At 36.4% G+C, this 13,770-nt stretch overlaps 1 protein-coding gene across 3 annotated transcripts in view; it reads right to left on the bottom strand.

Annotated features, from left to right (window-relative positions):
- Positions 1-3,748: 3,748 nt before the first annotated feature.
- The window catches only part of RIPK2 (receptor interacting serine/threonine kinase 2), a 278,912-nt gene continuing 268,890 nt past the window's right edge, over positions 3,749-13,770 (bottom strand). For all 3 annotated transcript variants that reach the window (XM_081258642.1, XM_081258641.1, XM_081258643.1), the window contains 5 exons: positions 11,388-11,473; positions 8,360-8,443; positions 7,032-7,125; positions 5,305-5,460; positions 3,749-4,535 (listed from right to left, as the gene is read on the bottom strand). In XM_081258642.1, the coding sequence (XP_081114768.1) occupies positions 4,198-4,535; positions 5,305-5,460; positions 7,032-7,125; positions 8,360-8,443; positions 11,388-11,473 (758 nt within the window). In that variant the 3' untranslated portion in view covers positions 3,749-4,197. The remainder of the gene's footprint in view (positions 4,536-5,304; positions 5,461-7,031; positions 7,126-8,359; positions 8,444-11,387; positions 11,474-13,770) is intronic.

Below are 13,770 nucleotides of genomic sequence, written 5' to 3'. Positions count from 1 at the left end.
AGTCCATGTTGTTTAATGTATCATTTAAAGCTTGTGTTTCCTTATTTAGTTTCATTTTGGATGATCTGTACATTGGTGAAAGTGGGGTGTTAAAGTCCCCTACTATGACTGTGTTACTGTCTATTTCCCCTTTTATGGTTAGCATTTGCCTTATGTATTGAGGTGCTCCTATGTTGGGTACATAAATATTCACAATTGTTATATCTTCTTCTTGGATTGATCCCTTGGTCATTATGTAGGGTCCTTTGTTGTCTCTTGTGATATTCTTTATTTTAAAGTCTATTTTGTCTGATGTGAGAATTGCTACTCCAGCTTTCTTTTGATTTCCACTTGCATGGAATACCTTTTTCCATCCCCTCACTTTCACTCTGTATGTGTCCCTAGATCTGAAGTGGGTCTCTTGTAGATAGCCTATATATGGGTCTTCTTTTTGTATACATTCAGCCAGTCTATGTCTTTTGGTGGGAGCATTTAATTCATTTACATTTAAGGTAGATATTGATATGTATGTTCCTATAACCATTTTCTTAATTGCTTTGGGTTTGTTATTGTAGGTCTCTTCCTTCTCTTGTGTTTCCTGCCTAGAGAAGTTCCTTTAGCATTTGTTGTAAAGCTGGTTCAGTGGTGCTGAATTCTCTTAGCTTTTACCTCTCTGTAAAGGTGTTAATTTCTCTGTTGAATCAGAATGAGATCCTTGCTGGGTAATCTTGGTTGTAAGTTTTTCCCTTTCATCACTTTAATTATGTCCTGCCACTCCCTTCTGGCTTGCAGAGATTCTGCTGAAAGATAAGCTGTTAACCTTATGGGGATTCTCTTGTATGTTATTTGTTGCTTTTCCCTTGCTGCTTTTAGTATTTGTCCTTTGTATTTAATTTTTGATAGTTTGATCATTATGTGTCTTGGAGTGTTTCTCCTTGGATTTATCCTGTATGGGACTCACTGTGCATTCTGGACTTGATTGACTATTTCATTTCCCACATTAGGGAAGCTTTCAACTATAATCTCTTCAAATATTTTCTAAATCCCTTTTTTAAATCTTTTTCTTCTTCTGGGATCCCTATAATTCGAATGTTAGTGCGTCTAATGTTGTCCGAGATGTCTCTGAGACTGTCCTCAATTCTTTTTATTCTTTATTCTTTATTCTGCTCTGTGGTAGTTATTTCCACTATTTTATCTTCCAGGTCACTTATTTGTTCTTCTGCCTCAGTTATTCTGCTATTAATTCCTTCTAGAGAATTGTTAATTTTATATATTTTTGTTCATCAGTGTTTGTTTGCTCTTTAGTTCTTCTAAGTCCTTGTTAAGTGTTTCTTGTATTTTCTCCATTCTATTTCCAAGATTTTGGATCACCTTTACTATCATTACTCTGAATTGTTTTTCGAGTAGGCTGCCTGTTTCCTCTTCAGTTGTTTGGTCTGGTGCATTTTTACCTTGCTCCTTCATCTGCTGTGTATTTCTGTGTCTTCTCATTTTGCTTAACTTACTGTGTTTGGGGTCTCCTTTTCGCAGGCTGAAGGTTTGTAGTTCCCGTTGCTTTTGTTTCTTCTTCCAGTGGCTAAGGTTGGTTCAGTGGGTTGTGTAGGCTTCCTGCTGGAGGCGACTAGTGCCTGTGTTCTGGTGGATGAGACTGGATCTTGTCTTTGGTGGGCAGGACCGCGTCCAGTGGTGTGTTTTGGAATGTCTGTGAACTATGATTTTAGGCAGCCTCTCTGCTAATGGATGGGCTTGTGTTCTTGTCTTGCTAGTTGTTTGGCATAGGGTGTGCAGCACTGTAGCTTGCTGGTTGTTGAGTGGAGCTGGGTCTTAGCATTGCGATGGAGATCTCTGTGAGAGCTTTTGCCGTTTGGTATGACGTGGGGCTGGGAGGCCTCTGGTGGGCCAATGTCCTGAACTCGGCTCTCCCACCTCAGAAGTTCAGGCCTGACACCCGGCCAGAGGACCAAGACCCTGTCAGCCACTCGACTCAGGAGAAAAGGGAGAATAAAAAATAAAGAAAGAAAGAAAAAAAATAAAGTAAAATAAAAAAATTAGAAAAAATTTTTAAAAATTCAAATAAAAAAGTAATTAAAAAAAACGGACAACCAAACCAAAAAACAAATCCACCAATGATAAAAGCTGTAAAAACTATTCAAAAACAAAACAAAACAAAAAAACCAAAAAAATGGACAGACAGAACCCTAGGGACAAATGGTAAAAGTAAAGGTATACAGACAAAATCACACAAAGAAGCATACACATACACACTCAGAAAAAGAGAAAAAGGAAAAAAATATATATATATATATATAAAGGAAGAGAACCAAATCAATAAACAAATCTATCAATGATAATAAGCTCTAACTACTAAACTAAAATAAACATAAAACCAGAAACAAATTAGAGGCAGAAAGCAAACACCATGTCTACAGTTGCTCCCAAAGTCCACTGCCTCAATTTTGGGATGATTTGTTGTCTGTTGAGGTATTCCACAGATGCAGGGTACATCAAGTTCATTGTGGAGATTTAATCCACTGCTCCTGAGGCTGCTGGGACAGAGTTCCCTTTCTCTTCTTTGTTTGCATGGCTCCTGAGGTTCAGCTTTGGATTTGGCCCCGCCTCTGCATGTAGGTCACCTGAGGGCATCTGTTCCCCACCCAGACAGGGAGGGGTTAAAGGAGCAGCTGATCAGGGGGCTCTGGCTCACTCAGGCCGGGAGGGAGGGATAGGTATAGAATGCGGGGCGAGCCTGACTGGCACAGGCTGGTGTGACATTGCAACAGCCTGAGGTGCGCCGTGTGTTCTCCCAGGGAAGTTGTCCCTGGATCACGGGACCCTGTCAGTGGCGGGCTGCACAGGCTCCAGGAGGGGAGGTATGGATAGTGACCTGTGCTTGCACACAGGCTTCTTGGTGGCTGCAGCAGCAACCTTAGTGTCTCATGCCCGCCTTTGGTGTACACACTGATAGCCGTGGCTTGCGCCTGTCTCTGGAGCTCGTTTAGATGGTGCTCTGAATACCCTCTCCTTGTGCACCCTGAAACAATGGTCTCTTGCCTCTTAGGCAGGTCCATACTTTTTCCTGGACTCCCTCCCAGATAGTTGTGGATCACTAGCCCCCCTCAGGCTGTGTTCACACAAGCAACCCCAGTCCTCTCCCTGGGATCTGACCTCTGAAGCCTGAGCCTCAGTTCCCAGCCCCCACCCACCCTGGCAGGTGAGCAGACAAGCCTCTCTGGCTGGTGAGTGCTGGTAGGCAACAATCCTCTGTGTGGGAATATCTCCACTTTGCCCTCTACACTCCTTCTGCTGTGCTCTCTTCCATGGCCCTGAAGCTTCCCCACTGCCCACCCCATCTCCACCAGTGAAGGGGCTTCCTAGTGTGTGGAAACTTTTCCTCCTTCACAGCTCCCTCCCAGAGGGGCAGGTCCTGTCCCTATTCTTTTGTCTCTGTTTTTCCTTTTTCCCTACCCACGTACGTGGGGAGTTTCTTGCCTTTTGGGAAGTGCGAGGTCTTCCGCCAGTGTTCAGTAGGTGTTCTGCAGGAGTTGTTCCACGTGTAGATGTATTTTTGATGTATTTGTGGGGAGGAAGGTGATCTCCACATCTTACTCCTCTGCCATCTTGAAGGTCCCCCCCGGGCATATACTTTAAATATGAGCAGGAAGAAAGGGATAGAATGATACACATCATGCTGTTAACTTTGATTGTTACCTTGGTTGTTACTTGAGGCTAGAAATAGAAGTAGAAACACATGCTCAAGGATTAATTTTTTCTTTATACACTTTGTATTGCTTATCTTTGAAACAATTTTCTAAAGAACTCAATAAATAACATTTAAAAGTTTCTTTAAGTCTTCAGAAAGTCAAGCATCTTAAACAAGTAATAAATAATCCACAAAGAAAGTATATGTGAAAATAGTTCCCATGAGAAACACATGAAACCTGAAGACGCTGTTTTGTACAATAAAAATATAATTATTACGTTGAAAAAATAGTTTCAATTAACCAAAGAGACAAAAAGAACTATGCAGCAAAAATCAAACTTTCTACTGTATTAATTTTAAAAATACTGTAATGTCATGGAAGGAGACTTTTATCTGAAGAAGAAACTTCATTAAAGTTTCAATTATTCATATGAATCTCATAAAAACAACATTATCAAGGCAAAAGAAATATAAAATACCCTTTTATGAACTGACTTTTCTTCTTGAAAAAGAGTTACTTATAGGTTTTTATTGTGAAATAAATTTAAAGATGGAGATTGAGAAACCACAAGTATTTCTGGGTAAGGTTGAAGACCCATTTGCTTGTTATCTTTCAATTTTTGTACTATAACTTTGGCAAATTCTTCTCCTTGGATGTCACTAGTATCCAATAATTGTCTGACTTTTGAGGTCCTTGTAGGTTTGGTACTAATGAGTTCATAGTCCTCCTTCATGATCAAATCCCTGGATAGGAGGGCATCTAGAGATTGGTTAAGGCAGGCTTCAGTCATTTGGTTCACAATATCTTCCCTTTTACTCTGGATCCACTGTTGGGTTATACTAGGCTGAAATTGCTCTGTAGAAAAGCAAGGGATGACAAGTAAGAAGGTGGGGACAGATTTATAGCTATGAGTAAAATTAGATGAAAAACAAAATAATAAGGCATAAAGCCTAATTTTACTATGATTGTGCTCATATGGAACACCTGTATTTTGAGGGATGCTATTTATTTTCAGGAAACATTCAGATATTTGGGTTATCTCTTCCCTTTCCCTGCAAGAAAAAGCAGTGCATTTTTTTTTTTTTTCTTGCGGTACACGGGCCTCTCACTGTTGTGGCCTCTCCCATTGCGGTGCACAGGCTCCGGACGCGCAGGCTCAGCGGCCACGGCTCACGGGCCCAGCTGCTCCGTGGCATATGGGATCTTCCCGGACTGGGGCACAAAAATGTGTCCCCTGCATCGGCAGGTTGAAGCCCAAAGCACTGCATTTTTATACACTATAAATCATGGGGGCAAATGTCACTTTTTCTCAGGTTTTTTTTTTAAACATAAAGAATACCTGCATATTTGATAAACAAAAATATATTTACCTTTAGTAACATATTAAGTCACACTTCCTCTTAGCAATCCCTCCCTAGATAGATGTTCATGGAATACCATTTTGGCCTATTATTACATATCAACACTCATGTCTTCAGGGATTGGAAGTGCTTTCCTACTTATGGTATGTATATATCATACTGAAGAAATAAAGACAAATAAAACATCGTATAGCAAATCTACTGAACATATGGTTGTGAGATAAATGGCATCATTTACAAAGTGTCTCATAGTACATATTTACCTGAATTTCCCTCCGCTGAGAGTGGATTTATTATTGCTAAAGAGCATGGAGCAGCCCTGTGATCACAGGATATTGCTCTTTGAGCCACAGAAATGTTACTGTCACAACTGTGATTTACTGGACATTGACGCATCACAGAAAAGTCTTGAGTTTTTCCTATAAAACACAACATCTTCATTAGGGGTAGAATATTCCTTAGCTATTCCTATTAGCTAAAATATGAACATTCGGTGTCTCTTAATTTTTCACTGCATAAGCTGGTTCATAAACCTAATTCCACAAGTAAATATTTTTTAGAAAAAAAAGGTTTATGCTTAATGTTTTTACCATATTTCTGTCTGTCCTATGTAAATTATAAATCATAGAATTTTACTTCTTCATGTGGTACCATATTTTTTCTTCTGTGTCATCTTCCTCCTTCTGCACTTCAAATGTGTCCTCTAAATTTACATATGATGTTCTACACTCTCCTTTGGTAAACTTATTCAACCTCAGGGCCTCAGTTGTCACCTCCCTTCCCAAATCCATGTAATTAAATTTTCTGTCTTCAGTGAACCTCACATTTTCAACAGCTCAAATTAAAAAGAAATTAAAAACTTAATTATTAATCTTAACTTTAAAACCTGTTTCAACTCCTATTTCTGTTAATAGCACCAATGTTCTTCCAGCTAAACTTGTTCAGCTTTAGCTTTTTTTCTCTCTTCCTTCCTGCAAGTGAAAAGTGTGTCCTCTGTAACATCTCTCACACTATTCTCTCCTTCACACTCTGGAGCAGGTCTCATAATCTCCCACCTGTAGTACAATAATAGACCAATAGTCTCCTAACTGGTCTCCCCACCTTGAATCTCCTTTTCCCTTCCAAAATATCCTACATATTCCAGCCAGGATAAATATTCCTAAAGCAAAAAATTTTATCATGTCACACTCTTGTTCTAAAATTTGCAGTAATTGTTCCCTACCCAAGCAAAAGAACCTGAATGGCTTAGAATTCATCATGATATGAGCCTGAATGGCTTAGCCTAGTATTAGAATTCATCATGATATGACTCCACCCTCCTGATCTTTTATTACCTTTCATTCACCCTCTTCACCAGCTAAACCCAACTACTCACTGTTCTCTGTTTTCTTGCTTCTTTGCCTCTATGCTGTTCCTTTTGCCTGGAATTCCCATCCTTTATAACTATAGGTCCAACCTTCAGCCAGAAATAATTTCTTCATGATGATAACATGGTGTAGTTGTGACATGAAAATATTTATCAAAAAGACCTGGCTTCGAATCTTGATTTGCCAGCTACTAACTATGTGATCCAGAAGTCTTGATCTTAAGAATCTGTAAAATGAGGAATATCTCCCTCACAAGGTTGTTGTGACAGTGTTTTGTAAAAAATGTTACTCTTCCACTATACTACCATAGTTCTACATCCCTATATCTTTTACAATGCATTGCTCTTTGTCTAATATTATGGTGACTTAGAAACATTTCTCCTCCTTACAAGAGATTTTTAAAAATATCTTTCTGTAGTGTCTAACATAATGCTTTTAATACTTAAATATATTTGTTTAACATCCCACTACTATTTTCACATCTTTAGACTGTCACTTTTAAAAAATGAGTTATAAATGCAAATGAAAGACATGTTCCATACAAACCATGACTGCTGGCAAGAATATGATCTTGAAAGAAAATTGAAAACTTGCAAGTAATACTGACTGAAAAATTTACATACTAGATAAAAAATCATTGTCTTGAGGAGCTGACAGGGACCTTGAGGTTCCAGGAGAAACACTAGTTTTATAGAGCTGAGAGGATCCACACGATTCCTAAAATAAATAGAAGATAAATGATTTAGGTTAATGAAAAATCATTTTAAAAGTTATACAGCTTTAATTTCTAAACAGTTCCTGCTTTTGGCTTATTATAAACAAAGAATCAAAACTAATACAAATTACACTTTACAAAATTAAACACATATGTGAAGTAACAAAAAAGTGAACTTGATTTCTTTATCAGGTCAATTGGATGGGTAGGGCAATAGTTAAATATAATAGAAATCTTTTTTTTTTTTTTTTTTTTTTTGCGGTATGCGGGCCTCTCACTGTTGTGGCCTCTCCCGTTGTGGAGCACAGGCTCCGGACGCGCAGGCGGACTCTCAACCACTGCGCCACCAGGGAAGCCCCAGAAATCATTATTTTTTTCAATATTTTGTACAAAATCTCAGAGACTCTGTCCAGCTCATGAGAAATTTGAGATCTGCAGCTCTGATTACCTACTGATTTAGAGCACATGACTATTCTCAATGCCTCAGGTTCCTTCAACATGGAGGAGTGGGAATACATGGAAAAATATAGAAGTTGGATCCAATCCTAGCTCTGTCACAGAATTATTACCTGAACTTCAACAAGGCATTTAAATAATTTGGCTCTCAGGTTCTTTTTCTGTGTATTTATCTAAAAATGAGCATGTATGGGCTCAAAGATCCAATGATGAGATAGTGAATATAAAGGTGATTCAAAGACTACATACTGTGTTTTAAGATTCATTTTGAAGGTATTATTACTTTTCTGAATCTGTAAAGAGAACATATCTTATATATTCTTAAAAGAAATCATTAATATGAAATAATTCTGAATGAATGCTACTAAAGAAATCCTTCTTTTTGGATAGTCACAGAAATGGCATTTTTAAAAATTAATCATTGTAAGAGGTTAAGAACAAGGCAGGTATTATAGCTTTTTTACATTTGAATAAGAAGGTATAAATATAGTGGCAGAAGTGTACCAATGATTTGTCTATGTACTACCCTGGAACACCATCCATTACATAAAACAAGGACAGGGACAGAAGTCAATGCCCAAGAAAGAAAGGACTGTTGATTTGATGAGATGAACAATGAACTAAGAATCAGAAGAGCTGGATTTCAAATTAGAGATCCCCATTCTAAAATACTAAAACCTCCCTGGACTTTAGCTTCCCATCTATACAAGAGTGAGATAGACTAAATGATTTCTCATATTCTTCTCACATTTTGAGTTTAATCAATGTAGTTATTTTTACCTCCTGTGGACAATAATTTACAGGTATGTTCGGAGATAACTCCATTTTCTTCTTGTCACATAAGTGAACGGCACTTAAAGCACTCTGTAATAAGAATGAATATATGTACTTGAATTAGAGATAAGTAGAAAATTATATGAGTAAAATACAATCTACTTAACATATTTTATATGTTTATACAAAATCAATAGAAAGAAAATCTCAATCAGTTGAGAATATAATATCTAACTTAAAGGTAGAGATAGTGTAGAATAGGGGAAATAACTTTAGAGACACAGGCTTTGAATCCTGCCTCATATTAACTGGTTACCTTGAGCAAATTCATCCTTTAAAATGGAATAATATCTACATGCAGGATCATTCTAGAGATTGAGATAATGAATATAAAGTATCTGGTTCAAACTAGGTACTTAATATATTTCAATTTGTGTGTGTATCTATTATCCATAATTATTAAGCATTTACTATAATTTAGGCACCATGATTCTAAGTACTATTATTATTTTTATTTTACAGATAAGAAATTGAGGGCTGGACTAAGTAAAGGAGGCAGAGTGCCCTAATGGAATGATGGGGGCCAATGAGATCTGGTTTAGATCCCAGGATACCTGTTTGACTTTAGGCATGAGACTTAAACTTAGTTTACTTATCTGTAAACTGGAGATGAGAATACCTATTTTGCAGGATTACTGTAAGAAGGATTAGAAGTAATATATGAAGAGGCCCTAAGATTACTTTGTAAGCATTCAATAAATGGTAGCTATTAAACAGATGATTTATTTAAACACTATGCCTTTGTACTAAAACTGTTTAGTGATCCACTCCTGTCTCTTTAAGCCAGACTTGGATTAGCTGCCATCACTATTGAGTGATTTAAAAGCAAAACCATTAGTCTGCTTTTCTTCCCCAAACCAACATAACATCAAATGCTATACAGAACTTTAGAAATTGGTGGGATCCACACCCAGCCCTTCATTATTCATACTTAACAACTGTCTGCTCCATAACATGTCTAAGAAGTTTTAGGAGAAAAAAACTACTATTCATCTATGTATATAATCTATGGGGCATAGTACTTTACACACAGCAGTCCAGTGAACATTTGTTAAATACATTTTTATATGAACCTTTAAAATTCATCTTTGGATCCATTTCTGTTATGTAAATTGCTTTTGTTCTTTTAAATTTATTAAAATATTTCTTGTTATACAGTATCATTAATTACTAACATCACTTTTCATAACCGATCAGTTAATGATAATTCAAATTATTTATGAACTAGTGAGTCAGTCCCTAGAAAGAAATAAAACGACATATCAAAGAAAACTTTTTTTGATTCAGTTTTTACTGCTCAAGACATAAGCGATACTATCTGTGAAAACAGGAATTATAGGAGCCAGTTCAAAGAACTGAAAAAAATGTAGGAAACTCAAACAAAACAAGTCACCCTAAATTGTGATCTTTGTTTTCAGAAATTTATGAAAAATCTTATTATCTTAATAAATTTGTATTCTACCCTTGGCCCTGCCATTAGTTAGCTGTGTAGAGTGTTATGTGACTTACCCTATACCTCAGTTATCTCATCTATAAAATGGAGATGATATTCTTTCCCTAACAGTTTTACAGAATTAATACAAGGATTTAAAAAAAAAGAAAAAAATAATGACAACTCTGAGTGAAAACAATACAGCAACTTAAAACAGTGACCAAAGAAAGTAATGCTATTAAATGATACTCAAGTATTTAAAAATATACACTAAGTTACTTTATTTAAGAAGCAAAAATTTCTCCCCCAAATTAACAGTTTTAAATATAGATCCTAGTATTTAAGTTGGTTGGGGACAAAAAAGGAACTGAATTGGTTCTCTTCCAGTTAAGTTTCTTATAACCAAGAAAACAGACCCTTCTATCCACCTCTGCTTGGCAGAAGAGGAGAAAGTTGTGAAGAGAGAAAAGGGAACTGAAAAGACAAAGCAAAAATAAATGTTAACAGAAGTTTGTATCTACTAAGAAGCAGAGAGATTGGAATGTTCTGAAAAAGACTACCTACTCAGAAGCAGAGAAGTCAATGAAAACTTATCAAAAGATTAAAGCACAGTTCCTCCTTAGTTCCTTAAAAAAACTCAGGTACTAATACTGCCACCATCAATTTTAAGTTTGGTTAAGGGCAGTTGTTTCCTTTATGCACTTCCCTTTTAAACCAAAGATTATGCTAACAGATCCAGCAAACTGCAAGAGGCAAGCAATGTCATTTAGTGATAAATCAATTGTAGATTATGCCTGTTCACAGCCTAAGACATTGGCTAATAAATGATGGTTTTTATTATCATATCTCAAATGCAACGTAATGAAACCCAGAAAGTGTTAAACTAGGCTAACTTTGTCCCTAAAGGACTGTAGTTGCTTTCTAAACAATTTTTCATAGCAGCAAGAAAACCTTGCAGTAATGGGTCCCTTCAATTGTTTTTCTGAGGTACAAGAGCAGAATGAGTAAATAAGACAATTGTTCTAGGTAATTCATATCAACTGCTACTTTGGTCTATGCAACATGGAGTGTTTGAGTGGGAAAACAAAAAGATATAAACAAGCCATAGAAAATACACATTGGGCCTCAATTATTAATAAAAATTCTACAGCTTAACTTGGCAATAAAGTGCCAATAACCCAGACATCTTTTACTCTCTATATATCAAAACTTTAGAGAAATAAACATAGATTTAAAACAACAACAACTGTAGTAATTTAGGGCATTAACTGTATACAACTGGCACGCATTACATGTTTTAAATTTACATTTGCTATATGAGAGGTCTGAAAATCCCTTTGAAATCTGGAGGCAGCTGTTTGAAAGAAATGGAAAAGTTCTTTGGTGACAGATTCAAGACAGCACTCATACTCTCTGATAACTACTGCCTCAGTACTGTAGCTAGTATCTGTGGAAGGTATGTAGAAAAAAACTAAATTAAACTAAACTAAAACTCTCCATGATTTAACATTCTAATTTCCAGTATTACATTTAACAATTTACCTTTGTTTTCTTTAGTTGAAGAACAGCTTCAAGAAAAGTTATCTCTTCAAATGTTCGCAGAACTGGTTCAAGTTCTATTAAACATTCTAAATAAGAAAAATAAAATGAGTTCAGGTTGCTTATAACCATTAAAATGAAAAACATAAACGCTAATATTTAACTGATAAGACCCTAAGTAAATTTTTCCCCAAACCGATGACATTCAACTGTCTTAAGAGCATTTAGTACAGGCATAAAGATAGACATATCTAAAGATAGATCAATGGAACATAATTCAGAGTCTAAAGCCCTTACAAGTATTGGCAATTGTTTTTTGACAACTTGCTAAGGCAATTCAATGAGGAAAGGATAGTCTTTTCGACAAATGGTACTAGGACAGTTGGATATCCACACAAAAACAGAAAAATTTAGATTCTTACCTCACAACATACATAGAATTAACTTGAAATGGACTATGCACCTAAACGTAAATATAGGTGAAAATCTTCATGACCTTGAGTTGGGCAAATAATTCCTAGATATGGCATCAGAAACAGGATCCATAAAAAATTTTTGATAATGGGATTTCAAAAAAATTGAAACCTTTGGCATTTAAAGAGATGCTATTAAGAAAAACAAAAAGACAAGCCCCAGAATAGAACACTTTTACCTATCATGTATCTGCTAAAGAACTTATATCTAGAATATAAAAAGAACTCTAACAACTTAAGACAAACAACCCAATTTAAAAATGGGTAAAAGATTGAATTTCACCAAAGGAGACACACAAATAGCTAAAAAGCACATGAAAATATGCTTAAACGCCTTTAGTCATTAGGAAATGCAAATTAACACTACAATGATGCATCACTCCATACCCACTAAAATAGGTATAATTAAAAAGACAGAAAATAACAAGTATTGACAATGATGTAGAGAAACAGAAAACCTCACACATTGCTGGTGGGAATGTATCATGATGCAGCCACTCTGGAAAACAGCTTCGCAGTTTCTTAAAAATGAAAGATAAATTTACCATACGACCAAGCAATTCCACTCAGGTAGTTACCTGAGAGAAATGAAAACATATACGTTCACACACAGACTTGCACATGAACAGTCATAGCATCATGATTCATAATAGTCAACGAGTACAAACAATCATAATTACCACTATTACTACAATAATATATGGACCTGTTGCTTAAGGGAGAGGCCAGGGCTCTAGATATAAAACCGAGCACCACTAACATATAGATGGTATAAAAGCCATGGTCTGGTCTGGATCATCTAGGGGGAAAGTACAGATGGCAAACAGTAAAGGACCCATATTAGAGCTCTGAGGCATTTCAACAGTTAGAAATTGAGCAGAGGAAGAAAAAAAGAGATAGAGGAAGAAAGGATAATAGGGAGTATGGTCTCTTGTGTCTTGGAAGCTATCAGAGGGAAAGTTTCAAGGAGGGAAGAGTCAGCCATATCTAATCTGCTGAGAGGCCAAGTAAGATAAGCAGTATTTTCCAAAATTGCCAGCCTTGGTAACTTGAACAAATGCAGCTTTAGTGGAGATATGAAAACAGAAGACTGATGTAAGTTTGTTAAAAACTGAATTAGAGATGAAGAAGTAGAGACAATAAGTATGGACAATTCCTACAAGGTGTTTAGATCTAAATGGGAGTAGAAAAATGAGGTGGTAGCTGAAGGATGATATGGGGTCAAGAATTTTTTCCTATATAAAGATAGGATATAATAATAGCATAGATCTGTATGACAGATGAACGATCCAGTAGACAGGCAGAGATTGGCAATGCAAGAGCAGAGAGAGAATATAAGGAACAGAATGCTGGAGAGAGTAAGGGAATGGCATCCAGAGCACAAGTAATACTGTTTACAATTGTATAAGAACACTTTTTTCCCTCTGTAAAAGAGATAAAGCAGGAAAGACAGGTCAAGTACAACTAAACTTATAGATCTGGTAGTGGAACAATGAGGGAGTTCTCTCTCATGGTTTCTACTTTCTCAATGCTCAAAAGAAATACAGAACATAGGGTGTAGGAGGTTTAAGAAGGGAACATAAGGTACAATATGCATTACTCCTGTCTTCTCTTCCTAAGTTCAGAATCTATTAAGAAAAGCCACACAATAATGATAGATGATGATCAAAACATCACCTTTAATTACTGATAAAGCTAATTGGAATATGTCCCTTTTTAGATCTGTAGCATATGGGCTTAGTAATACTTTGTCCCTTCAGTTGACAGTTTTACTCACTCAGCTACAGGCCTCACCTGCTTCCATATGGGGAAGCACAAAATGTGTGCATCCTTTAGACAAGCTTACTGCTAAAAGGAGGAGAAAACTGAGAAGGGACTAGATAAGTACGCTTGCTTTTTCTCTAAAACTAACA

This window comes from Mesoplodon bidens (assembly GCF_964165515.1).
Source record: "Mesoplodon bidens genome assembly, chromosome: 16".
NCBI classification, from domain to species: Eukaryota; Metazoa; Chordata; class Mammalia; order Artiodactyla; family Ziphiidae; genus Mesoplodon; species Mesoplodon bidens.
This window is presented reverse-complemented; position numbering and strand designations above follow the sequence as displayed.